General features: G+C 48.4%; 2 protein-coding genes across 3 annotated transcripts in view; one reads left to right on the top strand and one right to left on the bottom strand.

The window, feature by feature from the left end:
• The first annotated feature begins 214 nt into the window (after positions 1 to 214).
• lpar2a (lysophosphatidic acid receptor 2a) lies at positions 215 to 3,978 on the top strand. Its single transcript, XM_080009651.1, has 5 exons — positions 215 to 305; positions 398 to 498; positions 843 to 1,583; positions 2,693 to 2,937; positions 3,853 to 3,978. The coding sequence occupies exons 3-5, from the start codon at positions 845 to 847 to the stop codon at positions 3,937 to 3,939; spliced, it is 1,071 nt and encodes a 356-aa protein (XP_079865777.1). The 5' UTR covers positions 215 to 305; positions 398 to 498; positions 843 to 844; the 3' UTR covers positions 3,940 to 3,978.
• A 2,069-nt stretch (positions 3,979 to 6,047) lies between these two features.
• The window catches only part of pbx4 (pre-B-cell leukemia transcription factor 4), a 34,875-nt gene continuing 24,427 nt past the window's right edge, over positions 6,048 to 16,495 (bottom strand). The window contains exons 3-9 of one of the 2 annotated variants that reach the window (XM_080009137.1): positions 15,185 to 15,429; positions 12,425 to 12,615; positions 11,596 to 11,731; positions 11,071 to 11,227; positions 8,825 to 8,895; positions 8,046 to 8,132; positions 6,048 to 7,384 (exon numbers count right to left, since the gene is read on the bottom strand). In XM_080009137.1, coding sequence (XP_079865263.1) covers positions 7,292 to 7,384; positions 8,046 to 8,132; positions 8,825 to 8,895; positions 11,071 to 11,227; positions 11,596 to 11,731; positions 12,425 to 12,615; positions 15,185 to 15,429 — 980 coding nt within the window. In that variant the 3' untranslated portion in view covers positions 6,048 to 7,291. The remainder of the gene's footprint in view (positions 7,385 to 8,045; positions 8,133 to 8,824; positions 8,896 to 11,070; positions 11,228 to 11,595; positions 11,732 to 12,424; positions 12,616 to 15,184; positions 15,430 to 16,495) is intronic. The other variant, XM_080009136.1, reaches the window with a different exon arrangement.

Genomic DNA, 16,495 nt, shown 5'->3' with positions numbered 1-16,495 from the left:
ACTATCTAAAACAGGCCACTCGAACCGGTTCCAAGCGCAGGCTCCGCCCCCTCAGGCCCCCGGCTCCAGGTGCTCCCGGGCCCAGCTGAGCTCAATGAGGCTGATTAAGAGGCTGCGCTGCGGGGAGCGCGGACGCGGACGCGGAGCCGTGAAGCGGCGACAGTCGCTGCGTTTGGCGCGGTCGCTATCGGCCTGGATGGACGCTCCTCCGACCCCCAGGGCGGGTTTCAATGGCCTGAACACAGCTCCATGTATCAGAGGAGCAACGGTTACAAGTGCCTCCTCTTCGGGGATCTGGACTTGAGGTATTGTTTGACTGCGGGAACGCAGCGTATGAAAAAGAAAATACATGTATATATATCCATAACATGGCTGCCGTGTCTCTCGTTGTTCACAGCGGGGTGGCTTACATTTCGCAGAGGAGGCAAAATCGAATTGCATTCGGGGAAAAGTAACCATCGCTGATATTTATCCATTTCATTTCGTGAGAGCGAACATGTAAGTTTGAAAACGGCATGTTTTACACTACATATCTGTGTAAATGTGCAACTTTATAGTAGGACCGGGAACATATCGATATAGTGTTGATATCGCGATATGAGGCGATTTTTTTTTTTTGGGGGGGGGTCGTCATATCGCGATTTTGAGGCTGCGTGGCGGTGAAGACGCCTGTGTTCCTGGTGTTTAATTCGGTGTCGCTTCACACTTCCTATTTGCGTTGCGTGTCTGCGAGCGGGAGATTAAGTATTAAAAATAATAAATGATCTTCGCAACGACAGACCCCGTGTTTCTATTCGTTCATTGTCGCCGTTCAAGTTGAAGACGGTGTCTGTCGCACGCAGCGATGGCGACCTGGAACGCCTGCGACTACAGCCACAACGTCACCTTCTTCTACCAGCTGGTGGGGAAGCGCATCAGCGAGGAGTGGACGGCGCGCGACTGCGCGGTGATCGCGCTGGGCCTGAGCGTCTGCCTCATCGTGGCGCTGGCCAACCTGCTGGTGATGGCCGCCATCTGCATCAACCGCCGCTTCCACTTCCCCATCTACTACCTGCTGGGCAACATGGCGGCGGCCGACCTGTTCGCCGGCGTCGCCTACGCCAACCTCATCCTGAACACGGGGCCCTGGACCGGCCGGCTGACCAAGGAGCAGTGGTTCGTCCGCGGCGCCCTGATCGACATCAGCCTGACGGCGTCGGTGGCCAACCTGCTGGCGGTGGCGGTGGAGCGCCACCAGACGGTGGTGGCCATGCAGCTGCACAGCCGGATGAGCAAGCGCCGGGTGGTGCTGCTCATCGTGTGCATCTGGGCGGTGGGCATCGCCATGGGGCTGGTGCCGTCCAAGCTGTGGAACTGCGAGTGCGACCTGCCGGACTGCTCCACCATCGCGCCGCTCTACAGCCGCCGCTTCCTGGTGTTCTGGGCCGTCCTCAACCTGCTCACCTTCTCCGTCATGGTGGCGGTGTACGCCCGGATCCTGATCTACGTCCGGCGCCGGGGCCGCGACGTGTCGGCGCACACCTCGGAGACGGGGCAGAGCCAGACGGTCGTCAACCTGATGAAAACCATCTCCATGGTTCTGGGTGAGGAGCGGGCGGGGCCCTGCTGGTGTCGAAAACGCGCACAAGGTGCGGCGAGGGGGAAGGACGGGTTGTGTGTGTGTGTTTTTTTTTTTGTTTTTTTTTGTTACAGTTCCTGAGAAATGAGGCGTCATTCCAGGGCACGGACATGGGTCGCGTCGCTCTGTCATTTGTTTAAGAAGAAAAAAAAAAAAAAACGATCTGAAGATCTGATCTGATCGAAGCGGCGGCGTCTGCTCCTCCCTGCTCTGTAAACCGGTTTCGGTGGCTCTGAGATTTGTTTTGGTAAAGCGTTACTGTGGACAGATCGTCCCTTGAGATATTCCTGTTGACGGCGCGTCGGCTTTTAGGGGGGGTTTCTGTGATTTTTAACTTGGTGAAGCGTTCCAGTTGAGTGGTAATCCACGTGATTTATTTTGTTTTAAAAGCAAAAAAAAACTGCCTTTTTTTTTTTTTTTGAGCTCTCACTCGTATAAGAATGAATGTGAATTAATCTGGGGGGCGGGTCCGCCTCTCCTTCCCGGAACACCCTGATCGGGCACGTGGGGTAGGGGGGAGGAGGCGGAGGCGGAGTGATGATTTTGATAAACTGGCGTCGCTAGTTGTGGTGCCGGTGAACTTTTTCGAGGTGACGGAACGTTTAAAAGGAAGGGAACCAAAAAAAAAATAATAAAAAAAATCCCCGCCGCTTCAAGTCACCGAGAAGAAACAAAACGAATCAATCGACCAGTACGAGGCAAAACTTTTAGGGGAAAATAACGACCGTCTTAAAGCAAAGACGAGGGTGGAGGCTGATATAGTGTAAAAAAAAGTTTATAGTTTCCGTTTCAAATGGAATTCCAGCGCTTTAAGAGTGATTTCCCCCCCCCCCCCCCCCCCTCAGCTCAGACGTCATGGATTACCACTTTAAGTATTTCCGAATCCCCGCAAATATTTCATTCAATCCCCGCAAACATTCCAAATGCTTCTCTACTGGCCAATCTTTAACGACGTAGAAACGGATCGGCGACGCGACGCGAATACGCGAGCCGACCTCGCAAGGTCACAACCGAGTCCGGCGGTTGAGATGGCGCTGACGTGCGAACCCTCCCTTCCCCCGCCACGTCTCCCAGGGGCCTTCGTGATCTGCTGGACCCCGGGCCTGATGACCCTGCTGCTGGACGGGCTGCTGGGGAAGGACAGCCACGCCCACGCCTACGAGAAGTACTGCCTGGTGATCGCCGAGTGCAACTCCCTGGTCAACCCCGTCATCTACTCGCTGCGCGACGAGGAGATGCGACGCACGTTCAGGTGGATCCTGTGCTGTGGCGGGCGGCGCGGGCCGTCCCCCGCTCGGCGCGACTCACCCCGGCTGGAGGTAAATAAAAATTGAAATAAGACACCGTCGCCGAAATTCTCGGGGGACGGCGGTTCAGGGTTTGTCGCCTGATGAGACTGTTTTGTCTTTTACGAGCTCGAAGAAAGGCCTTTTCTATTCCGGTTGTAAGGTGACCTTTATAAGAAATGAACAGGTAGAAATTCTTATTCCCTTTCCCGGTCGGGAAGTGCCTCAGCTCTACGTTTCTAGAGCTGGTGAACGTACTGTTCTTCTCAATAAGAGCCTCGGCTTGTGTCAGGCTCTGGCAGGAGCCGGGACATTCCTCCACTTAACTCCTGTCTTTGATCTGGTCTCTCCTGGATTCAGGCCCCGCCCGCTCAAGGCAAATTCAAACATTAAACTAGTGTTTACGTGTAGACTTAAAAAAACCAAAACAAATCCCAAGCTACCGAGCGGGAGTCTGAATCGTCACCGTGATGTGCCTTTTGTCCCGTGTTTCACTTCTAATTTGATGACATCCTTTTTATATTCCTGAACTGCGGTACTCGCAGGGGTGGGAGTACGCAGACCTTTTTACTTCAGTAGAAGTACAAATACCTCCCCGACTCGATTACTTGGGTAAAAGTGACGTATTGTTAAATTTGCACTTAAAGTAATCAAAGTGCCTGTCGTATCCAGTGTCCCGGAGCAGCATTTAATAACGTGCCCTATTCTCTGTAGATTGGAGCCCATGCAGATTAAGTGGAGTTATAACAATTTGAATATATGATAAATAGTTCAGAAACACAAATAACTTATACGGTGTGGTAGAAACTCCAGATTCTTTTGGCTTTGAAATGTAATGGGGTGCCGGCCTCAAACCAGAATGCACTTGAATACGTGCAGATGCGCGAGGAACGTCAATCGAATTTCCGCCGCTAAATACTCGGCGACGCCTGTGCTTCTGTGTTCCAGGGAGATGTCGTGCTCCAAAAGTCAGACGGCCTGGTCCCTCATCTGCCAGAGAGCGCGGGCGACAAGCTGCTCTACGACCGCCTCTAGCATCCACGACGACACCACCACCACCACAGGACTTTACAGCTGATGTTTTATTTGCTGTTCGGAGGATTCTCCTCCGCTCCGAAACGACTTGTGCTGTGGCTGCGTTTGTTGACTTGACAGATAAATAATATCCCCCCTCCAAAAAAAAAAAGGGATATTTATCTTGAGCGCATTAAAATGGTAGTTTCGGTGCTGTGACGACGTTAAGGTCTTTGTGTGGACCGTGACTCATTTCCGATTGAAACCACCGAAATGCAACCAAACAACTGCAAACCACACTAAATTGTTTTATTAGTTTTCTAATAAGAACACTACAATCTATCATATTCTTCCTTTTCACTCTTTCTAGAACAATTCTAAAGTTGAGGTATAAAAGGAGTTCATACAGACTCACGAGTCTGAAAACAGTGGGGGATTATATACAGGAGAAATGGAAAGACAGGAGGTAGAGAGAGGGGTAAATACAAGGGAAAGCGAATAAGAGGGGAGATACAAATATACTAACTAAAACAAAAGTAATCCAAAAAGGTTCGAGGCCTGATCTGGTGCTGCGGAAGTCTCATCACCAGCCTGTGAGTTGCGTCCATCTCCGAAAATTAATCAGTCGTCTGAGCACGCCTTTCCCAAATTTAACATTTTTGTAAACGGTTGCCGTACTTTCCAAACTCAGGGGCGTGTCGGCTAATAAAGATGCTCTCTGCTCCAATTCATCTAATGTAATAAAACCCAATGTTGCTTTAGCCCGAGAGTGATCGTTCCACAGCATCAGACCTAAAACCCGTAAACCCTACGTTGCAACCAAGTTATGTAACAAAAGACCCCAAATCATGATATTCAAAAAAAAAAAAAAAAAAACTTTATAGAAGTACCAGAGTAACTGCGACCCCCTTCATAACAAAAAAGGCCAAACAATCCTGGCGTACAACCCAAAACAAAATATCAAAAAGTTTATAAACCAAAGTAAAATACTTAAAACATTCCACAAACTGTACAGTGACATCCATTACAACTGGTAGAAAAAGGGAGTTTGGAAATTTTGGTGCGGCGGTAACGTTTCGTAAGAGTCTCATGAAGTGTTATTGGCAACAGTAAACAAGTACTTAAATGTGGGGTTATACACTCAAGGTTTTAGGGGCTCGAGTTTTCTTCTGTAACGCAAGTCTTGTTCCACGTCTTCATAAGGCTTTATCTCACCGTCAAATGCTTCGCTATTCGCATAATCGATGTACAAAATTGTTCACAGGCTGCAAATCAACCCCGCCCCCAGGGGAAAAAAAAAAATCTTTGAGAGGAATATTTTTGTCTTCTACACCTTCTGAGTTTTACTAAACACTCAGCGCTGCCTTTTTTGGTGACAGAGAGAAGCCCTTGTCCAATTGGCCAAATCCGAAGGTTAAAAAACAAAAAACAAACTGGTTTCTTCAAGACAATCAAAAGAACCTTCGGTCGACTGCACACACGGGCGCGACGCGACCGCTCCCCCCCCCCCCCCCCCCCCCCCGCAATAATCCAGAACCCAAGGCCCTTAAAAGAACTGACTTCAGGCAATGACGACACCACACAAAGACAGCTGAAAATAAGAGATCCCTCCTCTCCTCACACTGGAAAAAGTAAAATAAAAAAAAAACATGGCCGCCACCAACTCTAGTGTGACAGTGTCATTATTACATTGTTCACTGTGGAATTTATTTTTTGGTTTTGGTACAATAGAAAGTTGTCGTGTGCTGCCTTGGGGCCAGTGAGCGTGCGCGTTCCAAGTCGAGGAGGAGCTGGTTCCCCTGTCGGCTGGTTTAAGTGTCCAGTCTGGCGAACGCTGAGGGAATATTTTCGGGGAGAACCGGCCCGGGGCTCGGACCGTGACGTCCTTAAAAACACTGTACACACGCGGAAACACACCATAATAATGCATGATGCACTTTTAAATCCTTTTTGGTCTGTCTGATAACATTAAACCCTTTCCTCTTTTTTTTTTTTTGTTTTTTTTTTGTTAATAAAAGTGTAGCTACAAACTCGAGATTAAATGAAAACGACATCACACCAAAAAATCCTACATGCATGGAAGACGGTCACATTCCCCCCCCCCCCCCCCCCACGACACATCACTGCCCGACAATCCATCCACCTTCCTCCTCCCAACTTCACTTCCAAGCTCTACTGAGCCATTTGTATTTGGTGGCTGGTGAAACTCTTTGTGAAAAAGCATTAGAAAATAGACTACAATCGAAAACTATTTGACAAAAAAAAAAGCAAGTCATGTCAAAACGCCATCTATAACACCCTCTGTGGTTAGCGGCTGTGTTACATCCACGCTGTTTCCTCCGCCCAATATTCGTCTTTAACAGCCCTATCGTGTCCTGTCCGTCCCGGATGAAGAAATACTGATAACAGCTGGTTGCGGCACTACCCTTGCCGGGCAGAGGCACCAATCAAAAGTTAAAAAAAAAAGATGCCGAATATTGTGCTTGACGCATCTCAAAGTGTCTCGCTACGGAAATAAATTTAAGCGGAGTGTCGTGTGTGTGTGTGTGTGTGTGTGTGTGTGTGTGTGTGTGCGTGTGCGCGTGCGCGAGGCGCGGGTACGCACGACGGAGCCATAGCGTTCGTGGCGAAATCCCCGGCGCCGAGACGAAACATGGAGCGGTTAAAAAGGATGGAAGATGGAAGATGCAACAGTGTCTTTGTGTTTCATTGCCGCGGGTCGCTCCGGGTGGAACAGAAGCGCTAAGAACCGGGGCAACACTTTGGTAAGAGCGAGGCGAGCGACCGCCCCCTTGTGGTCTGCATCGGCGCAGACTGTCAGATTTTTGATTTTTTTTTTTTTTTTTTGTTTTGTTTCGTTTTGTTTTTGTCCCCCCCTCCAGAAAGAGACGAGTGCAGAGGGCGGCAGCAGGCGGACAGGCCGCCTGGATACGCTGTGAGGATGAGACGTGCACGCACACACGGGCCATGTACAGACATCGTTATCGACTACACAGCTCCGTCAGTGGTTCTCAAATAGTCCTTAAAAACAACTGGGGGAGGGTTGGGATCTCCTACATCAGTCCCTTCTGCCCCGCTTCCCTCCTCAGAGTTAGGGACCCCGCCGCCTCCCCCCAGCTTCTCAAATCAAGTGGCGTTGTGGAAGGCAGAGTCCTCCCGGCTACAGTTCGGCAGTTCTGCGTTCCGGGGGGTGGGGGGGGGGGTGGGGGGGTGGGTGTGTGAGTGGAAGTGGAAGCGTATCTACAGCTCTGTCCAGAGACGGTAGAAGAAGGTGGGGTGTGAGGGCGGTGGTCCGGGTTGCAGACCGACGCCAAAGCGGGGGGCGGGGGCAGAGTCGGGGGGGGGGGGGGGGGGGGGAGTCGAGAATGTTGTCTCAGTTGGAGGTATCGGAGTGGACACTGCTGGGTGGACCGTGTGGAGAGGTGACGGTTGGGGGATTGGTGGTGTTCTGCCAGCTGCTGTTAGCCTAAAAAAAAACAAAAAACACAGGAGGAAGTGAAAACTAGATTCCAAGCTGTTAACGTAACACAACGCAAACGCCTAGTCAGCACACAGACTTTGTTGGAATTTAGAAGTTACAATTTAGGGTTGTCTACTTAATCTATTCTTTTGTGTTCCTGCCAATCTATCGATTCCTTGACCACGTTCTACTCTTAATAGCTGCTACTGCTACTCTGGTTAGAAATCATTTTGTGCCAATTCTAAAACTAATCTACAGGCTTCCATTTGGACAACATAAATAACAGCAATTATTAGTGTGCTCGCGATTTGTTTCCCGTTAGTCGTAGTTTCCAGTAGTAGCAGTTTGGTTGCCTACTATTTATTACGCAGAATCAGTGTTAAGTGTCAGGAACCATGGTATGTGAAAAGTACCAGGATGATCATACTCTGATGAAATAATGTGACGTGAACACGGGCAAGAAAGCTGTTGGACCCGGTTGTAAACTTCCGTACGGAAATTTCATACCGTCACAGCCCGAGCCACGGACCGCGCTGAGACAGAGCACGTCCGAGCAGCCACGGTTCCTTTCACTCACACACCAGGCGCCGCTGGACGACAGCACAAACATGCAGTGTGGAGCGTCGTGCGGCGCTGCCTTCTGAGTTGACGTTGTGCGGGTACTCACGTCCAGGTGGTGAGGGGTGTAGAGGCTGCTACTTGACAGCTCCTCATAGCCGGCCGTCAGGTGTGTAGCACGGTGCAGGGTATCCACCTGTCGGAGACACAAGCCCCAAACGCCTTAATATCACCGCTTACACACGCGCTGTACTTCCACTGTACTTAACGCACGAGCACCGCAGGCACATCTCTGTTACACGACACAAACACGGGTGGAGCAGTGGAGCGACGGCTTCCACAAACCTCTGCTGTATCCATCACTGCCAATAGGCACCGTCGGCGTCCCGCTTCTGGAGTGATTCACCTCTCATTTAATCTCATCTGTCGTTTATACCCGTGCGCCTCGTTATTAAGTCATTAATGGTTCAATTTGAAGCCAAAAATGTCTAGCGCCGGTAATTACCGAGCACTCAACAGCAGAAATCTGTGGACCCCCTTTTTTTTTTCGGGGATTACGAAACTGGACGTTCTACGGGCTACAAGCAGCTTGGACGGTTTTGGGGGAGGGGGGGAGGTTCGGTCGGGTGAGGAGGTGGAAAACCGGAGAGGTGGGACACGACACAGACTGGGTGGGGATGGCAGGAGCAACTACCAACTAAAAGAAAACTGACGGGGCTCACAGTGAGCTCCACTGTACCGGGTAGACGTAGAGGGGTTTTCTAGGAGTCGCGGGGTATGAAGGGAGGTGGGGGTGGGGGGGGGATCTAGGGTGAGGCTTGGGGGCGGTTGGTGTCCACAGAGGGCTAGGTACCGGGGTGGGGTGGAGGGGTGGGGTGGGGTGGATACCTGTGGCTGAAGAGAGGGAGCGATGCAGATAGCCTCCCCGTTGAGAGAACGCAGGCCGAGGTAAGCATCGCCTGTGTGAGACAAGCTGTATGACCCCGCAGATAATACATTCAGCCAATAAAGGCACGCCCCGGTGCCGGGGTCAAAGGTCAGCAGCGGTAGCGTCCACCGGCCCTGCCCCCACTGACTGATCTCAGACAGCGGGTACCGAAACGGCCGAGCAGAGTGGTAATCACGCTCAGACTAAGTGGGCCAGCGCAACACTGGGGAACGTTTCACATTGTACGAAATAAAACAAAACAATGGGAGGAGCAGGGAGAATGTGAAGAATATACGACAGGAAAACACCGCTGTGACTTCAAAAGTTTCACTTCCTACAATCATTTGTCGGCCACGTATCGTATCAACTGAAACAAATCTGGGGACAGTGTTTGGACTTTGGCTTTTACATTTGGATTGTGGATTTCACACGGAATAAGCGGGAGTGAATGTGGAGAACAGACTTCCTGCTCCGGGAGGCGCTAGCGCTCCTCCTCTGTGGTAGCAGAGCACTGGGGGGGGGGGGGTGGAAGCTGCTCATGGTGATGAGAGAACGCACCAAACTGACGGACCGTGGAATAAGTGAATAATCACCTACCTGCTCCTGTCTGCTTCCTCAGAAAATAGAGGTTTCTAGATTTTTCGGTGTCTGGGTGTTTGGTTTGTGTGCGTTAAAAACTGGACATTGTGCTACACACAGACGGTGACCGACATTACTCACAGAAGCACCAATAACCAAAACAAGGCAATGAGGATTATTCGTCGAGAGAGAGAGAGAGCGAGAGAGAGAGAGGACAAGCAGAGGGAGGGCGTCCAGAGATCTACTTCAGGCCACATGTATTGGCCTCAAGTTCACACAAGGATTCTAAATCCTCACTGAGATCGATGAATATCGGAAGAATATTTACTAGGGATGCACCGAATGTTTCAGCCACCGAAAGCGCCTTTTCGTGGCTCTCCTACAATGCCGACCGGGTTGTTCGGGGGTCGATTTAAGATTATTTCGACATTTTGAGATAAGATTTCCTGAACAGACTCACAACATAAGTAGCGGCAAGGTCGAGGACACAAGACAAATGGCATGAACAGTAAATTTACATTGAAAGAGACATTTGCAATAGAAAAACATTGAAGACGCTCAGTCTGTGAACATATTCTAGTACATCTATGCACAGGTCTCAACCACTGTTCATTATGGGGTTGTTGTTTTTTTTCCCTTCCTCCGTCCTGCCCCCCTTTCCACTATTCGACCTATCCCAAAGGACTATATTAATTGTAGTGTTCCCGAAAATCTGGCTTCAGCCTTCGCCAAGAATTGACATTACGGTGCGTCGCTAATATATACAATCTAGATTTAGTCATTTGGAAAATACATTATGTTAAAATGCAAACAGGGCAGACCAAAAAGCAAAATACATTGAAAAACAGAAGTTTAAAAGACAGAGCTACGCTGACAAGACAGACAGAATGACCCTGCACTGTAGAAAGATGCTTTCAGGAATAGAGTTAATTTGGTGAATAGTCGAATTACATCTGTCCTGAACAGTACAATTCAAAGCCTCAAATCTATGAGAGTATTGATTATGCTTTAATTGAAGGGCTGCCTTAAAAAAAATGATTCGTTGGTAATGGCTCTTATTTGATCTTGCAAGAATAAAATAAAAAAATATACAAGTAGATCAGAGAGAGGAAGGGGCGGGGGTGACTATTATTACTTTAAATTCTCGCTGAAAGCATGTAGGATGCAGCGGTAGAAGTAGTGTCAAATTAGCGCTTATGTCAGAATTGGACCTTGCTTTTTCGGATGCAGCTTTTTGCAGAGAAGCAGCTGATGTTTCGGCTCGGGGGAAAAAAAATTACCTATGAATACAGCCTGCTCCGCTCCATGCCAATCCTTTAATGTGACGTGAAATAGAAATCCTTTAACCTGGCCTCGAACGACTCACCCCGCGCGCGCACACGCACACACACGCACACGCACACACACACACACACACACACACACACACACACACAGCGTGCCAGCTGACGGAAGGACGGAGGTTCTCATGCAGTGCGGGTCGCATCGGGACAGAGTGTGTATCAGCAACAGCGTGAATGAACTAACGTGTGTGAGGAAGAAGAACTGAGACCTTGCAACATGGGTGGTGGTGTAGGTGGTGTGGGGGGGTGGGGGTTAGATAAGTGACTGATGGAACACGTGGTACCTGAGTTGGGCGTTGCAGGAGAGTTAGCCTGGCTAGCCTGCGCCGACACACTGGCAGCATCCACCGCTGTTTTAACTGCGTAGAGATTTGCTTCCTCCTGGAACTTACCAATGTTCTTCTTGTAGCGTATTCTCTTGTTGCCGAACCAATTAGAGACCTTCGGCACAGAGAGAGAGAGAGGGAGAGAGGGAGAGGGAGAGAGAGACACATCAGATATGACAATGGATTCTGCCGTTTGGCTGAGGTGGCAAATAACCCGAGAAGCCTTAGTACATAAAGGAATAAATAAGCTTGGAAAAACTTCTGAAATATTTAAAGAAAATTCTGCATATACTGTAACGCAATTGTATGTAAATCACAATATGAATCTTGAGACACGAGGCAATTTCAGAGTGCGACACCCACAGCAACACATCAGAACCCTCGACTTAGGGGGGGGGGGGGGGGGGATCTTGAATCTTGTTTGAAGAGTTTAGAAACATTGTGATCTGGTGTTTTGCCCCGGGCACTGAGCGAGCATCTCACCTGAGAGACAGTGATCGCACACTTCTTGGCCAGCTCCTCCTTGGCCTCCTCACTGGGGTAAGGGTTGGACAGGTGGGAGTAAAAATACTCGTTCAGCACCTCTGTCGCCTGCTTGTTGAAGTTGCGCCGCTTACGCCTGACACAAAACAGAAAACGGGCAAAGGTCAAAACTCTCAACGCAGCCGCCGTGACTCAAGAGCTGGCCCATGGCAACCACATCCGGGACATTGTCAACCACCTTGTTTGGTCTGGTTGCCCCGTTGTCAACCACTTTTCCAAAAAAAAATTGTTTGATTAGAAAATTCAATCAAGAATTTTGAAATATGGATTATAGTTATAAAGGATCATTATTGCTAAATTATAAAACGATAACTATTCAGCAACCATTTTGCTGATCTGTCGGCAATGGTTGCCAACTCGGCAACCACTTTGAAAAGTTACAGTACAGTGTCGGGGCCCTGGGATCATCACGCAAAATTGTTGTAGGATTCCATGATTATTCAGGATTCAAGAGGTTATTTGTCACATGCGTTTCCATCCAAATTTTTAGAAACGTTGCCACGAATAATATGAATTACGTGTATTTCCATTAGTTGGTTCAGGCAAATTAACGATTGTAACAGAAACCCAATTTTGTGCGTTCCAATTCTCAATGGTGATAAATGTTATCTTCACAGCGGTGTGACATTAACAAAAAAGACAATATGATTGTCAATCGCAATTATTTGTACGACAAACTGCATATAAGTATGACCGTATGTATGTGACGAATAGCCTGCTGAATCTTGAATCCAATTACAAAATTGTCGATTAAAATTGGCCGACGGACCTGGCGTCGAGGAAGCGCGAGCGCAGGATCATGACGGCCTCGCAGGTGCTCTGTTTCAGCTGCATCTGGATGGAGCTGAATTTGCGGTGGATGATGGCCACCATGCGCTCGATCTCTTTGGGGGAGATCGGCCGCGTGCGCGACTGTTCCCTCAGCAGGTTCATCACGTGGTTGGTGAACTCGCTGCACGCCTGGAGGACAGAGGAAGCAAGAGTTGGATTCTTTTGTGTCAAGGAGGAACACCAAACACCCTTCAAAGGATTCAGAGATCCAAAGTTTTTATTTGCCATATTAATACGATTCGATATCAATTTATGGAAATGTGGAAAATCTGCGGTGGTGGAGGGAGTACTCAGACCTACTTTAGTAAAAGTACAAATACCATGACACAAAATGACTAAGAGTCAAAGTACCACATTGAGACTTCTACATACAACGATCAGCCCCAACATTAGAACCGCCACCAATAACCACTAATATTGTGTCGCTCCCCCTCGTGCCGCCAAAACAGCCCTGACCCGTGGAGGCATGGACTCCACAAGACCTCTGAAGGTGTCCTCTGGTATCTGGCACCAAGACGTTAGCAGCAGATCCTTTAAGTCCTGTAATACCCCTTCCCCACTGCGCTAAAAAACCCGGCAACACCCGTTATCATCCGGCACTTGTCACCAGCGGGAAAGGAAAAACCCGGGTTTCAGTCCTGGGTCAAATGATCTTGCAATAGACACAGGTTTTAATCGCTTCCACCTCTTATCGGCTCTGATGTCAACACCCAGGTGACGCATAATGCAACACGCGCTGAAGTTCCGGACGCTGGTGCGCAGCTTAAGATGGGAATATCCGTTTATCATCCCATCATTTCATATCCCATTTAGTGTCTCCGCTCCGCGCCGCTGAAGGACCTGTGCGCACACGGGCAGCATGGATACTCCACGCTATAGTGTTGGGTCATTCGGGAACGATCCGGTTCTTTTAAACATCTAAAAATACTTTTATCCAAGTTTTACAGTTTCTTTGTTTAAGTTGCTGTCTCCTCTACTGTTTTGTTCCCAATCACACTGTAACAATGAGACGCCCCTTTTCCCGCTTGTGCGTGATGTTGAATGTAGCACGCCAGAAAACAAGAAAAGAAAAAGAAAAGAACCGCATTTCTGCTGGCAATGGGAAAGATGTCAATCGCCTAAAATTAGCCTGGATGAACCTGGGTAAATCCCACAGATGCTCCATGGGATCGGATCCTAACCCCGACCATCCACATGATGTAGAAGAAAACGTGATTCATCAGACCAGGCACCTTCTTCCATTGCTCCATGGTCCAGTTCTGACGCTCACATGTCCATTGTAGGTGCTTTCAGTGGTGGACAGGGGTCAACATGGACACTCTGACCGGTCTGTGGCTACACAGCCTCATACGCAGCAAGCTGTGATGCACTGTGTGTTCTGACACCTTTCTATCATAGCAGCATTAGCTATTTCACCAATTTGTGTTACAGTAGCTTGTGTGGGATCGAACCAGACGGGCTGGACTTGGATCCCCACGTGCATCAATGAGCTGTTGCCGGTTCAATAATATATTAATATATCCCACCCCTTGACAGGTGCCATTGGAACGAGACGCGCAAATGTTATTAGCTTAACCTGTCAGTGGTTTTAATGTTGTGGCTGATTGGTGTAAGTGAAAGCATATACACACATACACACTGTTAAATGTACTTAAAGTATTAAAATGAAAAGTACCTGTCATATCCAATACCCTGATATACTAAGACAGACTATACTACGGCATAAAGTGCCAACTGTACCTTTTTCCCCACATGCAGATCTCGATAACAATTTACAATAGGGCTGCAGGAACTACATTTGAATGTAAAAATCACTATTCCAATGCTGAATTCTGCAATTTGACTGTGTTTTGTTTTGTTGTTTTTTTTTTTAATCAAAAATGAATAATTGATTATAAATGTTTTGCCTACATTGGTGAATCAATTCACTTGTGATGAGCCATAAAGTTCATCCAGTTTGTTGCACAGTGAACACCGAAGTCCGCGTCAGGGGAGACACCCGCACTACCGGCGCATTGTGTACACGGGAGACCAGAATGTCCAGCTCCACAGATGTGGCGATGGAAGTGGGGGAAAAAAAAACCCCGACCATCACCGACACAACATCCTCTAGTACAGAGGTTCCCGACCACCTTGCCACCAAGGCTGTGAGAACACGGGCGAGAACCCCCCCCCCACCCAGGAGCGATCTGCTCCGAAGCAGCAGGACACTGAGAAAATTTGATCCATGTAGGTTTTTAATTTGCTTTGTTTGGCGAAAGGATTGCTCTGATCAGAGCTGCGGAACAGTGCGTAACACTGCCAACCCCCCAGTACTTAATTTGAGCATAACGGTTTTGAATGTATTTGAATATTAAAAATAATTAAGCATACAAATTAGAAAATTATAGAGGAATATCTGCAGCCCTAGTTCACGATAAAATTGCACCGAGGTAATATACAAGGATACGGATCTAATGAATCATTGATGAGCAGTTTGAAAGATCCAGTCATTTATTTATTTTTTACTTAAATATTACAACCCTTTTAGAAATGTAGTAGATTAAAATAGATATTTGCTTTGAAACGTAGTGGAGAGTAGGAGTAACAATCAAAAGTCTTGAGAAAGAAACGGACGATACTAAAGCCAGCACAGATACTTGAAAAAGTATTTTCTCCCACTGGAAATCAGTCCACATTGAGGTAATAGAGCTCCCACCTGCTCGTATTTCTCCAGCTCAGAGTGGTAGATTTGGCGGATCTGGGCCAGCTTGGCTCTGTAGTCCGAGTGTTCGATGCTGCCGTCGTTGGGTGAGCCGCCTGCCGCCGCCGCCGCCGCAGCCGCCGCCGCCGAGCCTCCGCCTTTCTCCGGCCCCGAAACACCCTCCGCCAGCAGCATGTTGTCCAGACGCATGATCTGGGGGTCCGGGGGGTCTTCCTCCTGCACGCCTCGGATACTCAGCACTGCAGGGAAGGGACAGGAAAGGCAAGAGGAGTCAGCGTGGAAGGATCTGACCTTGACGGGGGCTTGGAAGTCAATTTGAAAAGATGCCCCCCCCCCCTTCCTCATAGATATTCCATTATGCTTACGATTGGCTGTTATCAAACAACAACGAAGGAAAGCAAAATTCAAGAAAAATGTATACACCAGGAAAGTGGTGTATTTGGTGTCATTTTCCATTTTAACTAAAGCTGTAACAAAAACTTTTTGTAATAACTGAATCCAGGAAAACGGCCACAAATGATGTAGAAAGTTAAAAGTTTGGAACCTACATTGAAACGTCTTGGGAAAAAAAGTAAAATAAATACATTCCCTCAGTCAAAAACCGGGCCGATACAACGAGTTCTGGGAGGGCAAGGGAGGACGGTTTTTTTTCCCCCCCATATTATAAATTCATAGGAGCGCGGGGCTGTCGGTACCAAATACAGTCTCCCCTGAGTCATTGCTCAAATGGGCGGTTTGAATACCCAATGCGGCTGCAGCTCGTTGGCTTGGCCAGCAGAGGGCAGTGCGGTCCCTGGGTGGCAGGCTGCCAGACAGAATGGTGCATGAGGCATGGCACCAGTAATGGGAGTGCATGTGCTGTCACTGTGGGCCCCACTGGTCATAAGTATAGCTATCAGCCGCTCCACTCCACCACTGTATTAAAGCAGGACCTCTGTCAGCCCGTAGCCATGCACTCATCTCTCACACACACACTTGCGCGCGCACTCACGCACGCACGCACGCAATTCTTCCAAAACAGCCTCAAGTACCAAAGAACCATGCACCTTTTCTGCAGGATTGTAGACGTTCAATTTCATTTAAACCCGATGAAGCATATTTGGATTTTTCTTTTTCCAAGTTCGTCAGTTCAAGTAAATAGGCCACCTTTTCTAGGCTTATTTAATTCTAACGTGGTAGGTTTGAGAAAAGACAAACATAGCTTAACGTCCTTACTAAGTTAATGATTTATAGTTGTACTATTCTCTATTCCAGTTTTAGGTACAGCATTTAATCTTCGACTGAAAGACAGTCCTATATCAAAAC

This window comes from Zeus faber (assembly GCF_960531495.2).
Source record: "Zeus faber genome assembly, chromosome: 11".
In the NCBI taxonomy this organism is placed as follows: domain Eukaryota; kingdom Metazoa; phylum Chordata; class Actinopteri; order Zeiformes; family Zeidae; genus Zeus; species Zeus faber.
Note: the sequence above shows the minus strand (reverse complement) of the source record. Positions and strands in the feature narration are given on the sequence as shown.

Bases quoted from the DNA above. Each gene is read 5' to 3' on its own strand.
- lpar2a (XM_080009651.1), top strand. From the start codon at position 845: ATGGCGACCTGGAACGCCTGCGACTACAGCCACAACGTCACCTTCTTC. The intron at 1,584-2,692 runs GTGAGGAGCGGG...CACGTCTCCCAG, and splicing joins AACCATCTCCATGGTTCTGG to GGGCCTTCGTGATCTGCTGG. The intron at 2,938-3,852 runs GTAAATAAAAAT...TCTGTGTTCCAG, and splicing joins GCGACTCACCCCGGCTGGAG to GGAGATGTCGTGCTCCAAAA.